The sequence below is a fragment of the Nanorana parkeri genome, unplaced genomic scaffold (assembly GCF_000935625.1).
Source record: "Nanorana parkeri isolate BGI_ZX_2015 unplaced genomic scaffold, ASM93562v1 scaffold67, whole genome shotgun sequence".
Taxonomy (NCBI): domain Eukaryota; kingdom Metazoa; phylum Chordata; class Amphibia; order Anura; family Dicroglossidae; genus Nanorana; species Nanorana parkeri.
In genome coordinates, this window is record NW_017306335.1 from 511,231 (window position 1) to 528,430 (window position 17,200).

The 17,200-nt window shown below is 43.0% G+C and overlaps 1 protein-coding gene across 1 annotated transcript in view; it reads right to left on the reverse strand.

The window, feature by feature from the left end:
- Positions 1-17,200, reverse strand: part of ERC1 (ELKS/RAB6-interacting/CAST family member 1) — a 210,556-nt gene that overhangs the window by 102,023 nt on the left and 91,333 nt on the right. The window contains exons 6-11 of the mRNA XM_018576477.1: positions 14,816-14,908; positions 12,803-12,970; positions 11,367-11,534; positions 4,352-4,489; positions 3,467-3,536; positions 1,409-1,614 (exon numbers count right to left, since the gene is read on the reverse strand). Coding sequence (XP_018431979.1) covers positions 1,409-1,614; positions 3,467-3,536; positions 4,352-4,489; positions 11,367-11,534; positions 12,803-12,970; positions 14,816-14,908 — 843 coding nt within the window. The remainder of the gene's footprint in view (positions 1-1,408; positions 1,615-3,466; positions 3,537-4,351; positions 4,490-11,366; positions 11,535-12,802; positions 12,971-14,815; positions 14,909-17,200) is intronic.

A 17,200-nucleotide genomic window follows, 5' to 3' on the forward strand; every position in this document is an offset into this window, starting at 1 on the left:
CCCCCAAAAAATTATACATATATATATATACATATATATATATATATAAATGTGAGTGTCATTTTTAAATTATAACAGCATATATGACTGCAACACATTGCAGAGCAAATGCAAGATGGGGGGTAAATCATGCGAAGGTGACAATGGCAGGGATATAGGGGGCACCCATGCGGAGGAACTTACTGCTTTCCCGGAGTGCGGTAACCCATCAGAATGCTGAGACAGGGACAAGAAACATGGTGAGGTCAGACAGAAAATAAGGAGAGGGGGCAATAAAAATAACAAAGCAAAGCAAAACTGAAAAGGTTATAGGTAGAATTAGGTTCTGTTGGGTTGTTTTATGATTTATCAGTACAACACTGAATAGCCTGAAGGGAGCATGTTGTAGTTCAGATAAGAGGCCTCAGATTTAAAGTGTATGTTGACCTTGGCACCTTAAACTAAAAGCACTCATAGATGCATTATACGTGCAAGAGGTATACTTGGTGTGCACCATATTTCATCCTATCCATGTTTACATGACTCATATGTTTATGTACATGCAATTTTTGCAATAGCTTTAAAAAGAGAACTAAATTCCAACCTTTTTATTTCTAGCTAGTCCTCTTTTGGGTCACAGGAATACCTTTACTAATGTGACCCAAATTCAGCATCTAGCCGGGTACTGCCCATTATATGCTGATGGCTCAGAACCGTGCTGCAGATGGGAAAGATCCCGACAATATTTTCGGGATCCGCCGAGCTGCCTCTACCTCTCTTGAGCCAGAGCCAACTGTGCCCACCCCCTCCTCTGCCTGCCCCTCCAATGAGAGCTAGAGGAACAGAGAGGGGAGGGGGGAATATCTCTGCGGAGCACAGACTGACATCCTCTGCAGGGAGAAGAACGTGAGCTGTGTGATCAACGGTACGTGATCGCTCAGCTCTCGATCTATAGAGCCGGCGTGTGACAGCTGCAGTATCACATGCCAGGTCTAGGTATTGGGAACAGTACATTTCAATCTCCCAATACTTCTACTTTAACCTTTAACACAAAAACTGCGTGATAGATGAGTATGGCTGCTTGGGACATGTTTTATACATTGGAGCATTTAGCAGCTGTTCATAAATGCGCATTAATGTGTGATGAACTGAACGCCCGCCGGGTTATCAGATAATAAAAAAAATGCATTTTTAATTAGCTGGGTTAAAAAAAATTCTACAATATGACTAACAATGATTCCAGTGATTTTTTTGGGTACAGCAGAAGAGTTTGCAGCCCACTGATTGGTTTACGCGTCTGTATGCTGAGGAGTGTATAGTATATAGTAGTGTGACTGGTGAATTTTTGAAACAAGGCAGATAGAAAATTGAGCAATATGATTGGTTGGCATGATGGGGAAGTATTTGGAACTTGGCAGAAGTTTCTTACCTTCCTCAGCTGGTTCTCCAGCTTCAGACATTCCTCCTTCCTCTGCTCCAGGGCGATCTCCAAGCTCTTCAGTCTAGAGTCCTTCTTAAGGCCAGAGGAGGCCAGGGTGGAAGCATGTTCCTTAAGATCGAGAAGTGAGGACTGTGGAGAAGACAGCGACCCCAATACATTAGAGAAGAACTTTACCCCAAAAATATTTTCATTTACTCATAATAGAACAGATGTCCAATGTGATCTGAGAAAAACAACAAATGTTTCCTGTAGGAAAAATAAATACTGAGGCAATGATGCCTCAGATACAGAGCCTTAGGGACCTTATTTAAATTGTTTAAAGTTAAACTCCAGGGAGATCTGTCATACACAAATAAATGCAGTTCTGAATCCACTAATAAATCTATAAACCAACTATTTTGAATGCCTAACTAAAGTATTTACCTGAACTTGACTCAGTATTAGCCTCTATATATCCCCTATACATTAGCAATCAGACTGGGTGAGGGAGGGGCTGCACTGGTAGCCAACTAGGTGCACTGTATGAAAATGTACTAACAAGAAACATGCTGATAGGTGGAGAGAGCAAAGGGAGCACAGAGATGACCTCATTAGTTTGCTGCTGCTCCATTACTGTCAAAATAGATAGGGTGATGTCAGAAGTCTAATTCTAAAAGCCCAACTACAGACTTCGCTCTCAGTCCCCCCTACATTTTGTTTATAGGCTAGGTAATGATGCAGAAAGTGATGATAATGTCATGATTTCATCATTACACTGTACGTGCAGGGTGCAGTGGTATCCGTTCCCTCAGAGGGTGGGTCCATGACACCCTGTACTCACATTATACGGTCGGTCCTTGGTGTCACTCAATTCAGAAGACTGAGGACATCTAGTGGCAGGGGTGCAGTGCAGGACAGCCCACCACAGCGTGGGGGTAAGTACTGCAGCAACAATTGCCTTTTATTTCAACACTAACAGGGATTCCTTTTTAAAAAAAAAAAGCAACAAAAATTGCCCCAAGCTGGGTTTGAATTATAATAGAGAAAGTGGTATCTGTCTGGCTGTGTAAATCTCAGGACTGAATGGCTGAAAATACGAATCCTCTGTCAGGTATAAAAGCTCCCATACATGTATTTCATCTGTGAATGTACATGTTTTCCTGGAGTTCAGTTGTAAAGTAAATTTAAAAAGGTCAAAGCAAGCTGCCTCTTTCCTGTCTCACCCAAACCGAGTATGGCTCTATAAGCCCTCATTGATAAGTGTTGAGTAGAAGACCTAGCATCAGTTTTGCAGCAACCTGCTCAGTTACATCAATGAGATTCTGCTGGTGAGCTGCCAAAAACTGTTTATGTACTATTCGTTCTTTACACCAACAGGAGGTTTATTGTGAGCCATCTAAGGCCCTGTTCACACCAGGGCGGTTCGGTCGTGAGGAATTGTCCACGCTGAACCACGGACATGAACAACCCCATATGTTCCTATGTGGATCGTTCATGCAATCGCGCGGCTCTGTGCGATCCCAACCGCCTGCCGCCCAAAATGCTCCTGAGCTACTTTTTTCGCACTGATCAGCGCGTTTTCCATATAGATCGTTTTTGGGCGTTTTTAAGTGCGTTTCAGCACTAAAGCCAGATTAAAAATGCCCTTTCAAAAATCATGCGGAAACCGCACTAAAGCGCTTCTGCCCTGGTGTGAATGGGGCCTTAGTGTCCCTGTGTGTACAGGCTCAGTCCATAATAGAAGGGACCCTGTGTGGCCCACGAAACGTTGGTTGTTTGACACATGTGACAATTTAATAAAAAGTGCTTTACTTCTTGCACACATCATCAGCAAGTGCTGGTGACTTCTATTATGGACTGTATCTGTATCCGTGTTGTCACTTCAAGCACCAACCTTTCATCCAAGGTCTGTAAGCTGTATGGAGTGCAGGTGATTCCGTATTATCGATTGTGGGTACAGGCTGTTGTAAACTCTGTATTGCTCCCTGTCTCAAGACTCAACTCTCTAGCAATCCCTAAATAGCAGCTGTAAATACTCTGTAAAAAATCCACTTGACCTCTTTTCACTTTCTTCATCTTTACATTGGCTGGAACAGTTTTTTTTTTTTTTAATTATTATTGTCTGTATGATTCTCTCCTAGGAAACAACATGTGGAGTGTTTATTTAATTCGACAATCAAAATTTATTCACAGTCCTACTGTTCATTAAGCTAATAAAGCAGCCACAGCCATAGTAAAAAGCTTGTCCCGCTACTCTTTGTTTGGCAGCGCTCTCTTACTAGCGTTCCCACACAACCCATATGTGAGTCAATCAGAAAAAGTTCATGTTCCCAGCTGAAGAGCTCTAACTATGATATTTATTTATTTTATTTATTTATTACAGGTATTTATATAGCGCCGCAGCACTTTACATAGTTGCACATTGACATCTGTCCCTACCCTCAAGGAGCTTACAATCTGAGGTCCCTATCTCACATGCATACATACAGGGCCAGCTTAGAAAGGAGTTAATGGGAGGAAACTGGAGTACCTGGAGGAAACCCACTCAAGCAAAGGGAGAACATGCAAACTCCTTGCAGATAGTGACCCCAGTCGGGATTCGAACCGGGGACCCTCAGTCCTGCAAGGCAGAAGCGCTAACCCATATGTGGCCCATATGTGGCCTAGTATTGGACACTGTATTTTCTATTCTTCCTGAGGTTGCTTTATAAAGAAAAATATTGGTAAGACACTGAGAACTCATTGTTTTTCCATGCACCAAATTTATATAAAGCATTTCCCTTGAAACTTTAATTGAACTTTAAGAGACCGTCAGCAATGCATCTCCCATATTTTTTTATCATGACAGCTTTATTTAATCACCTAGCATCAACCAAGATAAAACTTCAATACAGTTTAGATGGTCGCTTCAATCAATGCACATTCACAGCTATGGCGTGATGGGACTCTCACCTTCTCTGCCAGTGCCTCCTCCAGGGTGGTCAGTGCAGTGTCTGTATTACTAGTGTCTGCCTGTAGTGATTTGACTCTCTCCTTCAAGCTGCTCAGCTGCTTCTCCTTGTCCCGGAGTTGCTCCTGTAGGTTCTCGATCTGGAAGAGGAAAACTCAAGGAGTAACACAATCTTAGGAAGAAAAAAAAGCAACAAACAGAAACAGAGGTGCAAGTCTAATTTACAGCTTGGTACACCCCAGGTACTAGGCAATGCCTTCTAGACCATGACAGCTGAATGGCGTGCTGAACCACTGGACCTTGGTGTAGCTGAGGGTGGAGATTGTAGCTTTCAAGCGTGCAAAGGGCCCTACCTCTAGTCAATATAAAGTTTATGCATTAAAAAAACAGCCATCGCATTTTAGGGGTTCCAAGATGCCCTTGCTTGATGCTGTGATTGGTTGGGGTTCAGCCCATACCTCGCCAGCAGTTGTAGACGGACATCCTGTGAGGAAGGGGGCGTGCCCGGACACACGTCAACCAATACTGCTTTCAACGCGTGTACAAGCTTGTATAGCTGATGGCATCAGTCACATTGGGCAGTAGCTTTTTTTTGATGGAGGGTTGATGCACCACCTAGCATTGGCAGTGTGAGGTGTACCCATTGTGAAGAGTAATGAGACAGGTGAAGATTTTGAAGGACATAGGAAGTTGATATCGGCACCAAGTGAAAAATACTTTGTCTGCTATAAAATAAACCTGTCACAAACAGAGCTTTTTATTCCTGGCACACACTTGCTTGAATATGGAATGCAAAAAAAGGAGGGCCAATGTGATTTTTTTTCTAATTCTTTCCCCTGTGCCTGACTTGAGGTGATATTGCACCCCATAAAGAATAGTAAACTTTTTAGTGAGTAATAGAGGGAAAGCAACCAACACTGTGCATATAAAAGGATAAAATCAGGATGAACAAAGCGGATGAGCAAATCTATTTCTATTAACTGCAATCCCAGTTCTCAAACCCAAAGCTCACAATATATTGCTATGCTCTTTTCTTATCCTAGTTGCTCTCAGTTTTACTCTGCGACCTTCTAAAAGGTGAGCAAAGCCACACAGTGACCGCAGGAGATCGGCTGGCCAAGCCTGGCCGCAGGGACGAACACACCTCTCAGTTTACGGCGGTGTTTGACTGCCCTTTAATTAATCAGAACTTCTGGCCGCAACAGGACCCTTGGAAGACTATTACGCACGCAGGACAGACCTGAGTTCCAAAAATACCTGCAGCCGTAAAATGGGCCCTTTCAGGGAGAAAGGGCAGAGCAGGAAGTCCCGGGAGACGAGACGTGTTTGTCGTCTGAAAACACCTCTCAGCTCGTGGGGAAGGGTTAACGGGCGAGTGTGTGGCCAGCTTCATCCCTTTCGCCATTTACTACGCCAGACCGGAGGCGGCTCTAAGGTCACTCCTTAACACTTTCTATGTTTAGAGTTTAAAGACACAGGCAGCGATACTAAACGTAGGACCCTTCATGATAACGACCCTTCATCATAGGGGGCCATGGTAATAACATATAATTACACTATATAAAGTGCTGAAGTGTATTCAAAGTAGATGTAAACCCAAGAGCTAAACTCTAATATATGCTTCGGCATGTGAATGTAGATTCCTTAATAATCCTCAATGATGATACATTGGTAGCTTTTAATAAAATAATCCCTAGCAATCCTGCCATAAAGGTCCTTCTTCAGATACTTCCTGTTATAGGGTGACAACACTCTGTCCTGGTCTCCCAGTTGTACTCTGGTCACCTTGTCAATGGCTTCTAATGGAGGCTTCAAGTGTCTGTTCCAACACAAATGGGCCATGGTCTACTGTTATCACCATCAGTAAACCCGCCACAAAAAAAATACCATGCAGCCATCGCTGGCGTGCATGAAGAAAGAAAGTGGCTGCACTGAGATGTAACAAATGATAAAAAAAGCTAGTTTTAAATAAATTGCAGTTGATTATAATAATGCAGTCCACAGAGAAAACAATCTATACGGTTAGCATTTACATCTACTTTCAAATGCCATTAGCCAGGATAGCTATCAACTGCTAAAACTTCTAATGTCTCCAGGCTGCACCTGAGATTTCCTCCTGCTTTCACATCCTTCCTGCTCTTGTAAGAGGCTCTCATTTCCAAAAATATGTTTTGGTCAAATTGCAGGCTGCCTGTTGCATGGAATGTTACTAGGAATAGCTGACATATGTTAATACTTTCACAAGCTTCTACATGGCTATCAGGATGCTGGGAGTACAATGATTCTTATCACAGCCCCAAAGCTGATTATGTGACTATTGTAAACAGAGCCCACTTAATGCTGAATTTGAAAGATTTAAGCAACTGAATCGCAATGATCTATCTTACAATCTCCGAAAAAGGAGCAACATGAAAAGTTTTTCTAAGATCCTTACAACAAGCATAGCTGACCTGGAAGGGACTGTTAACTCCCTCAACTATTCTGGAGTTTTTTTTTTTAAAGTCTGCATGCCAAGTACAACTAAAATGACAGTCTAAACGAATTTCCAAATCCAGTTATTATGTGATGCATAAGCCTGATAAAGTGAACAAGAAGCCTTCTTTACTTTCCCTGAATGAGCCAAATCCTGTTTCATTGTGTCTCACACGCTCCCCTACCCAGACACCACAGCTCACAGTGGGAGGGTTTCAGGAACGGAGGCAGTTCTGCCAATCCAGAAAGCAGTGGGAGGACTAGGTGAGGCCAGATCCTGTGAAAAGCTAAGGGCTTTTGAATCAGCAGTAATAACATTTGTTCATCCCACTGTATTACAAGTAGGTACAGCCTACTGTACATAAGAGTGGCAACTCTGCTCTGAATTCAGGGACTTTGCAGCATCATTGCCACGCCATCACAGGTGCATTAGGTGGACTTCACTGTCAGGATCAACAGGTATTTGGGGGAATTTGCAGGGTGACTGCAAGAAAACTGTTAATGCCGATACACTCATTTATGTGCTGCAACACTTTTTTTTTTTAAGGAGTGATATTTTTTACTTTAAAATTGAATGCCAGAGTGAGAACAAACTTCTGGTATAAAAATGGATGTAATGCATTGCTAAAATGCCAACGGCCCAGAAAAAGTTAATCACTAAGGAGTTCTGTTGTTTTTCCTCCCACTTGTAGACTTGTTTTTGGGATGTGGCGCTGAGGTTTCAAACCAGGGCAACTAATGCTTTCAAAAGGCCAGCAATGGCAGCCCATATATTTCTCACATGATAGAGGTACTTTAACTGGGTTAATTCCTCCAGAGCTAGTGATGCCACAGCACAGTAGAGCAATCTATTTGTCAGCTCACAAGGTGGCCAGGTCCGGTATGCAGATCTCTGCAATTGAACTTACAGCCCAGCCTGGGGAAGCTTTGTGTCCCGCAGATGTGAATCTTTACAGGTTATTCGCAGGGCGTGTGCATGTGTCACAGCTCAGTGGATGTTTGTGCAGCTGCTGCAAAGTGAGCGATAGGGAATTTTATCTGTCACTGGAAGATGGCGGTCTGAGTGGACTCCGGGCTTCTGCCATTACTGGAAACAAATAGCTTTTCAAGGTCAGTGGTTCCTTACAAGAGATAATAAAAGCAGCTGCAAAGTAACGCCGGACAAGAGGAGACACTGATCCTGTGCCAGCTGCCAGCACTCTGAAAAGGGTTATGCGCTTTGCGCACAGGGAGGGGCCACTGTGGGATGATTACAAATCAATGAATGTATATTTTCGGCGGTAATCATTATCAATAATTATCTTAGTACAGTACAAAATTATTTCTGTGATTATGGCTCATTTACTGTTACAATTTCATTATCACATTTCAAATTCAGAACTGGATGTGTGTCGTCAGAGGGCAAAATCAATATCCTTCTTGAGCAATAGCTGAGATGGCATGAATTTACAGAAGAAGCTGCCTAAAGACTACAGTTTTCAAGTGGTCTGAGCTGATCAACAGACTGTGAAAAGAGAAGTGGTGATGTACAGTCACTGCACAACACTATCGGGTACCTGTGAAGGGTCCTGTTATTGCTATAGTATACAAACACATTATAGACAACTGTGTCTTTCCAACCTTGTGATAACAGTTTGGTGAAGGTCCTTTCCTGTTAAAGCATAGCTATTCCCCTTTGTGCATAACCAGCCCCATAAAACATGGTTTGACCAGTTTGGTGTGGAGGAACTTGAGCGACCTGCATTGAGCCCTGATCTCAACCCTACTGAACACCTTTGATATAGGTTGGAATGCCGATTGTGAGCAAGATCTTCTCATCCAACATCAGTACCTGACCTTACAGATGATCAGTTGCTTAAATGGGATAAATTACCCCATTATGGAGTGGGATGTCCAACAAGTTCATACATGTGCAATGGTCAGGTGTACTTATATAGGAGGATCCAGCAAAAAGGATGGCAATAAGATCATGGCAAGGGCAAAGCCGGTTTCAGTTGCACCAGGTACTATACACAGGCGCCATGAGCGATAAACAGGAGGGAATCCAAAAAAAGCTTGCACTGCAGGCAGGACACTCAGAGAGAAGTGAGTTTGTTCTGGAAGTGAACTGCCTTAGATAGATCAAGTACACATTGCACTCAATGCAGCCAGGATCTGACAGTACTGAGAGTGGAGTGCTTCCAGGTCTATTGCTTCCAGGGGAGATCCAAAAATGGATTTTGTGTGGATGGGAAACACCATTATGCACATATAGAAGTGATTGGGCAGCTTTAAAGCTTCTGAATCACTTCTATATGACAGCTCAAGTCAACTGAATAATAATTAAACAAATGTGTGGCTGCTAATGTAGCTTCAAGTTTGTTTACATCCCAATACTGCCACACCATCATTTTTATGGTGGAGTCAGTGAAAAGTTTAAAAGGTAATAAGCGAAAAACTGAGCAGAATGGTTACAGGAGGGGATTGGCCTAGTGTCCAATTATCCTATACGTAGCAGTATAACTCATGGTTCATAAATATGTAATGTTGTATCCCCGAATAGACGATAAGTAAAGCAATCTGTGTCCCCACTAGAGATTTCCCATCACTTCCGGTCCTGTCTTGTCCCTGTCCGCACAAGAAGTGAAGGGATCTCTGCAGTGGGGTCAGAGACCATAGAAAAAACCTGATAGGGGTTCTATCCCTTTCCCACTCTGTCTAAAAAGGTTTTGGCAGAAGTTAGGCTTTAAACTAGCGACCAACAATATATATTACTACAAAATAGAAACCCTCCTCTAGTAGTTATTTCTCTACACTGCCTTCAAACTACCCTAAAGATGCCCATGACATCATCATAATTACCTGTTGTCCTCCTAGTGATTTTAGAGCCTGTACTTAGGTGACATGAGGTAGAGGATCCTGATCGTACAATGGAAAAACCCTGCTGGATAATACTAATCGCTGTCCCCCCCGATGGGGTGCTCTGATGGCAAACAATGCCGCCCCCTTCTCCATGCCCAAAGTAATGCACGTTCCCCCTGCAGTCATGGAAACCATGCAACATGCTGAAATATCACGTGATGCAGAGGATGAGTCATCCAGACAGTCAGAGAGACTTAAGATGCCGGGAAGAAAAGTACATGAGATTCAGGCAGAATATCTCTCTCTCTCTCTCTCTCTCTCTCTCTCTCTCTCTATCTATAGATAGATAGACTATCTATAGATAGATAGATAGATAGATAGATAGATAGAGAGAGAGAGAGAGAGATCTATATCTATATATATAACAAGGCATTACAAGGAGGCTTTCCTCTGGAAGACATGCAGATTGTAATAGCAACATTCTTGCTGTGCCTTCTAACAACTTTTTTCTTTTAGTTTTTTTAGGTTAGGTTGCATAAAGTCTTAAAATCAGCACTGTGAATCACATCCAAGTAGGCACAGAACCCGCAGGGCAGTATCCTACAAACCTGTGATTGCAGAGCACCATCTAGTGGTCACAGAGTACACAACATGCTCTCCAGCAAGAGACTGACCAATTACAAAAGGTGGAAATTGTTCAGACAGATCGATTAACAAAAAGCCTTGCTGAGAAAAATAAGTTCCATGCCACCTCTTAACCTTCCATCTAAAAGATCTAGTAGCCGGGCTGTCTCAGTGGTCCTCTTGCTTCAGCACTTTCCAACCTGCTGACTTGAAACAGGTATGTGAATCAGAAGTTCTAAATGTACTTTCTGCTTGCTTGTATCGTATTCAACCCCACTGGGAAAGGCGAATATTTACTCCCTTCTTCTACAGGTAAGGCTTTTACAGAAACAAATTGTGACAGGATCACTTTAAAGCTCTTTTTATTACTTGAATGTCTGTAATCTGGGCACAGGTGCACATTAAAGAAAACCTGTACTGAGACTAACGCTTGGGCTAGCACGCTGACCTCTCCTGTTTGCTAGTTTCCTGGCTTGAAGACAAATCCAGTGGCTTCACCACTTTCTGTATCACTGCACTGGAAAAGGCACACAGATCTAGAGTTCTATCTAAATGTAGTGCCTTCATGTTTCCTCTGAATCAGTGACTATGAAGGCACTAAAACCAGAGACATCCAATCAAGTATTTTGGAGCAATGGTAGCTTATATACACTATAAGGCCAGACATTTTTGGAAACCTGGCCATCACACCTATATGAACTTCCCCCCACCTCACCTCACTGAGGCTATAATATCCACCACTCTTGTGGAAGGGCTTTTGAGTGTGTCTGTTGGAATTTGTGTCCATTTGTGAGGTCAGGTACTGATGTTGCACAAGAAGAACTGGCTTGCAATTGGTGTTCCAATTTGTCCCAAAGGTGTTCAAGTAGGGTGGAGGTCAGGGACAAGTGGCCCTTCCCAAAATGTTACCACACGGTTGGAAGTGCACAATTGTCTAGAATGTCTTCATATGTTGAAGCATCAACAGTACTCTTCATTGGAAGCACCTGAACTCAATCATTTGGAACAAAGATTCTTTTGGTCTATAGCGTAAAGATTAAAATAAGTCTGTAACGTTTTAAAGAACAAAACATCTCTTACTTTCTTCTGCAGCACGTTTACTTTTCTCTCCTTGACGTCCAGCATGTCCTTGAGGTCATGGATCTCGCCGGATAAGGTGCCTTTCTCTTCGGACATTTCCTGGATCTGTTTCGTCTTTCTGTTCAGCATTGTCTCTTTCTCCTCCAGGCGCAAACGAAGAGCGTCCACCTACAGGATAAGCACACTAAGCTAAAACACTTTCCTCGGATTCATTAATGAACAATGAATGCCTATAAGCAGCCAATTAATGCCTTTACCCTCACAGAGATCCCACCCTTGCAGAGCTCTGTTTCAAAAACATTACTGGAGAGGTCCAAAGCTGCTTAAAGCGAACTCATAGGTAAAGTCTGTTTTTGAGGGCCACCGATTGCCTTGGACTCTAGGTCAAGACACTGCCTTTAATCTATTCACCAACTCTACCCAGTGTTAAAAGTCCCACCTTCTGGCTTAACTCACAACTATCAACATAACCTCCAGTCCAGATCAATCTAGTGCCTTAGTTCTCAACTGGTGGGTCGTGACCCAAAAGTGGGTCACGACCCCATGTTCCGTGGGTCGCGACATGCCTTCCTTCTAAGTGAGACACTCCTCAGCCTTCCCCTAGCGCAGCACCGTTGGGTCTTGTGCCGAGCAGCCATTCAAAATATGGCCCTGCGTTTCAGCTTGAGGTGGAAGTATGGCTATCAGGGAGCTCCATCCATACGTGCATTGCTTACAGCTCCCACATGTGCCCTGTAGAGGTGCCTGGACTGTAGTGACATCACATTCTGGATCCTGGCATCTCTACAGGGGAAGCAAAGGAGCTGTACAAACAATGCACATATGGATGGAGCTCCGTCACAGCACAACAGCCCACACTGGTCACCAGGCTGAGGATCCATTCCAGTTCTCATATGGTAGGAAGACTGGGTGGATCTTAAAAAAAAAAAGAAAAAAAATTATATATTTTTTTGGAGTGTGTATGTGTGTGTGAGAATGTGGTTGTGTGTGTCACAGTGTCTTTGAGGGTCCATTCACACTAGTACAGTGTGTTAATCACACAGTCCCCAGTGATTAATGCACGGTACCACGCAATCGCACCTACTGCGTGTTCTGGTGCGGAAGGTGCATTGCGTTGCCATTAATTTGAATGACGCACCCAAATGCCCGGTACTGCAATGCCGCACATTCCATTGCAGTGCGCCTTGGGTCATGACTTAATTACCAAGCACAAATGTGGGTCCTGAGGTTAAACAGATTGAGAACCACTGATCTAGTGCACCACTGATCTAGTGCACTCAAGATTTTCTCCTTCTTTCCTGCCACCAGCCCCAGCCATCTAGCTCCCAGCAAGGTCTGACTTTTGTTTTGACCTAAAGAATAGTTAGCTGAGCAACAGGTGCAAATGTTCTTAGTGGGTCCCACATTATCAGCCCACCATTGTCTCCGTTCCTTACCTCAGTCTGCAAAATGGCCGCTCGCTGCTCCTTTGCGGTAAGCGATTCTTTGAGGACCTCCACATGCTGTTTGCTGTCTGAAAACTGATTGTTGAGGGTTTCCAGTTTGGTCTGCAGCGCCAGCAGCTCTGTGTCCTTACGAGAGAGCTCCTGCTTGACCTGCCCAATCTGCAGGGGCAACACGAGGCAGAGAAAGCAATGAATTGGGGCAGGAAGACAAGACAATGAATGTAAATAATCACTTGTAGAGATATTACGAGGCGCCAGATAAAACTCTTTCCACCTATATATGGACAAAGGCTGATCAGCAATTTACAAGCTCGCGAACATCCCCAGGAGAGAAGAGGGCTGTGTGAAGTCTGAGCCAGTTCCTGAAGCTAACTTAACGAAGGACTGATAGATACGGGAAGTGTGACCATTGATACCCTCTGTAACAGCACCTTAACATTATGTGCTAATGTTTCACATAGCTCACCAGTACAAGGTAATGGGCAGAGGGCTGCTGATCAGTGAACAGCCTCAAAAACTGGGTTGACTTGGCTTGCATCTAAAATCCCCTGGCAAAGCATATTGTCTTTAAAGAACAACTCCATTACGTTACCTTTCGTTATGGATAGAGCAGGGAGGGGTTAGGGTGTTTTTTAATGGTTTTTTATTGCTGTCTACATCCCTTTTAGGGAGCGTTCCTTTAGATTTCTCTCAAGACAGGAAGAAATAGGAAATCTTTCCAATGAATAAACAGACACATTAGTAGTAGAGTGAGGATTGGTTATAATTTTCTGAAAATGTTGTATTGCTGTCAGTACCTTCCCATCCCAGAGATACCTCCTGTTTCTTGTACGGGTGTCACAGGCACAAGAAGCGATGGAAAATCTCCCCAACCTGTCTAAATGTAATGTGTGAGCAGAATTCATGTGGAAGCAATGAACCCCAAGATAAGCTACATTTCAGCTGTTTTCATTGTGAATGGAACTCAACTGGCACACTGACTTAACACCTCGAACATTCTATTGGGAAATGAGTGCCTACAGGAAACAAGAACCTGCAAGTCCTGCTTGAAAGGGGCAACATCACTTCAAAGCTTCAGTAATTGTTAAAATATTAATATAAATATTAATAATAGAGAGAGTATTAAAACATCTTAACCATAATAAAATAAAAAGTAAACATTCACAAATCAGCTTATATTTATAGCTTAATATGTTAATGGAGGCAGCCATGTCAGTTCTATTTACAGAGATAACTGATTCTTCTTTTACACAGATAAGTAATACTTTATTACATTAAAGATTATTTTCTGACAGCACAGTTACAGGAAATTTTCTTGAGCCACTAAAGCCTATGGAAGCCCCATATGGGGGGTTGATACAGCGCCTTGCATCTGGTTGCAATCAGAGCTGCTGAAACTGACCTCTCGCTTCACTGAGCAGTATATCAATATATCCTGAATTTACTTAATGTTTCATCCGTCTCCTTCCATACCCCAGGGACATGTGCCAATTAAACTAAAACTGTCAGAACGTAGCGCTGTGAAGGAGGCAGCTATACCCCCAGTCATATACTATTTCTGGGGCAGCCAAACTGAACCCATGCATGGCATTACTGCTCTGACACCAATATCTGTGTGCTTAGAAATGCCTGCTTCTCTCGGTGCCAAGTATGGTTGCCCCCATGTACATATATAAACTAGACATAAAGTATTTTTAAAACATTAAACGTACAATGATAAGATTAATGACATCAACAAGTGACAATGACATACAGGTCTATAAAAATTTTGGGAAAAAAAAGTATAGCTTTAATTCAGGAGGTTAGTGTGAGTTATTGCATCACTGCAGAGCAAAGGATAAAGTGAGACACACATAATGGACACCTGGAAAACCCGGAGTGACAGAGAGGTTAACGTGTTAGAGACACCCCCAAAATTCCATCGAGAGCAGAAAGTTAGAAGCGGCGCAGAGCGCCTTGAGGAGACACAGCAAGCCAGCGGACAGACAGAACGTGGAGCCTTACGCCAGACAGCTCCGTCTGCAGAGCTGAAACTTTCTTCTTCAGCTCCTCCGCCTGGCTCTCCTTGGCGCTCAGCTCCTCTTTCAGCTGCTCTACCTGTCAGGATATTGAGCAAGTTATACAGTCAGAACATATTCGTTACCAACATAACAAACATTTTGCGGACTGATGGACCCAGTATTAGATTTACCAGCAGGTCTAGCAGGTTAGATTTAGGGGATCTAGGTGTGACAGGGCTGATGGTTTCCTGAGAAGCTAGAGAGAAGTGAGGGAGCTGCAGAGAGAAACACTGAATGGATGAAGGTCCTATTCACACCCAAGAGAGCAAGTAGTAATGTGCATCATCACATGCATTATGCACGTATTTTGGGAATGAATCCAGAAATATCTAATGCCCCCCCCCGTGACGGTTATCAACGCAGCAAACAATGCACATGAGCCTCAATGCACACAACAGGTTATAAACGCACATAAGAGAAAGTGCCCCATTAAAGACAACTCTAGTCATGTGGCTGAATAAGGGTACAGTAGAAAGGCATCATGGCACACTCACAAACCAGCATGTAAAACAACTTGTCTCACCACTAAGGACAATGACAGAGGTTTGGATACACGTCTTCTGCAAAGGATGTGTAAGCCGCACTGCCGCGCCAAGGCACCTCTTATAGTGCGGTCCTAACTCTAAACTATGAGAGTCTCCATCTTGGAGCACATGGGGGCAGAAGATATCAAATTGGGTGCAGGCCTGTCAGGAGGACGCCCCACCTCCTTACTGAATAAGTCACGCTTATTCCCTCATGGTCAACCCCATCCCATCTGTGTTACATGACAGTGTATCATAAGGAGGATGTTAAATCTTTTCAGAGTTTGCTGATTTCCAGTATCGTGTCATTACGCCGGTATCGTGTCATTGCTGCGTCCCCTGCCTACCTTCTGGCCTACTACATCAGCATACTTGTAAATCCCACTCAAACGTCCTTCAGAAAGGCACACAAATCATTTCTATGTGCCTTGTTGTACGTATTAAACAAACATCACGGCTTTCCCTTCACTTTGTTTCCTGAAGCCCCCTCTTTCTTCCAGGCAGATTCTCTGGAGAACAAGAGTACCTGTCACACCTTGCTTCGCCACAAGCTAACCTCTTAGCACGGCACCAGAATGTGAATATAGTATCAGAACACAATGATATGAGGAAGGAGCCGAAAAAGCACCTGTAGTAAAGGACAACTGTTAACAACTGAGAGCTGCCTGTTATTTACAATTTTAGTGTATTCTGTGACTCAGACCCCCTGAGCAGGTTTCTAAGGCAACACTAGGAGGTTAAGTTTAAGACAATTGAACCTGTAAACTTAACTTTGGCGACAAGTAATCATCAGAGAGTAGGGCAGTCCTTAAAATGGCACCGTTACAACAATTTTAAATATGATGCTTTTAATAAATACATACACTACTTACCTTCTTTACACTCTACATTCACAGCATTTACTTCAGGTGAGGTGTAAAACTACAGTCTAAGAATTTCCTTCCTGTACATGAATATTCAATCTACAGCTATAGCCGAAAAACAATAATAGCACAGTGTTGCTTCTGTGTATGGGATGTGAAAACAATTTAAGAGTGAATTACAAAAAAGCCACCATGTGCAGGAAAGGTTTGGACCACAGAAAGGCTATGGTGCAACCAATGGTGTGTGAATGACCAGTGTAGGAAAATGCTCATTAAAGAGAACTTGTGCCTAGATAATGCACGCTAACCTATTTGCATATTTTGAACAAGCAGCGGAAGCACCTTACAGTCTTTATTCACCTTTCAAGCTATAGACATTGTGGAGAAATTCAACTTTAATGCTCAGCTCAACTGAGGCACTAAAATCTCAGCTATTTTTGTTATGGAGAACAGAATCTTGGTAGCCTGCCAGCCCTCTAATGTAAAATACACCGCAGGTGATTCAAAGCTGTTAGAAACTGAATGAAACCTGACTTGTCAACAAGAGTCCTTGTTGTGATTTTTGACAATCTTTGAGACTGAATTACTTCACAGTACATGCAGCTAGATAGGTCATGGATGATTTGGTTTTAAACTTTTTAAAACTGCTAAAGAATATGTCATTACTTTAGTGTCCACAGTCTGGGCACAGGTGCACATTAACCAGTTGACATCCGCGGTGTTAAACCCCCTTCCCATCCAGGCCATTTTTCAGTATTCAGCGCTGCGGTACTTTAACTGACATTTATTCCGTCATGCAGCGCTGTACTGAAATGAATTTTATACCCTTTTTTGGGGACAGATAGAGCTTTCTTTTGGTGGTATTTATTCACCACTGGGGGTTTTATTTTTTTACTATATTAAGGAAAAATTACCGAAATTTAAAAAAAAAAAACAGTTTCC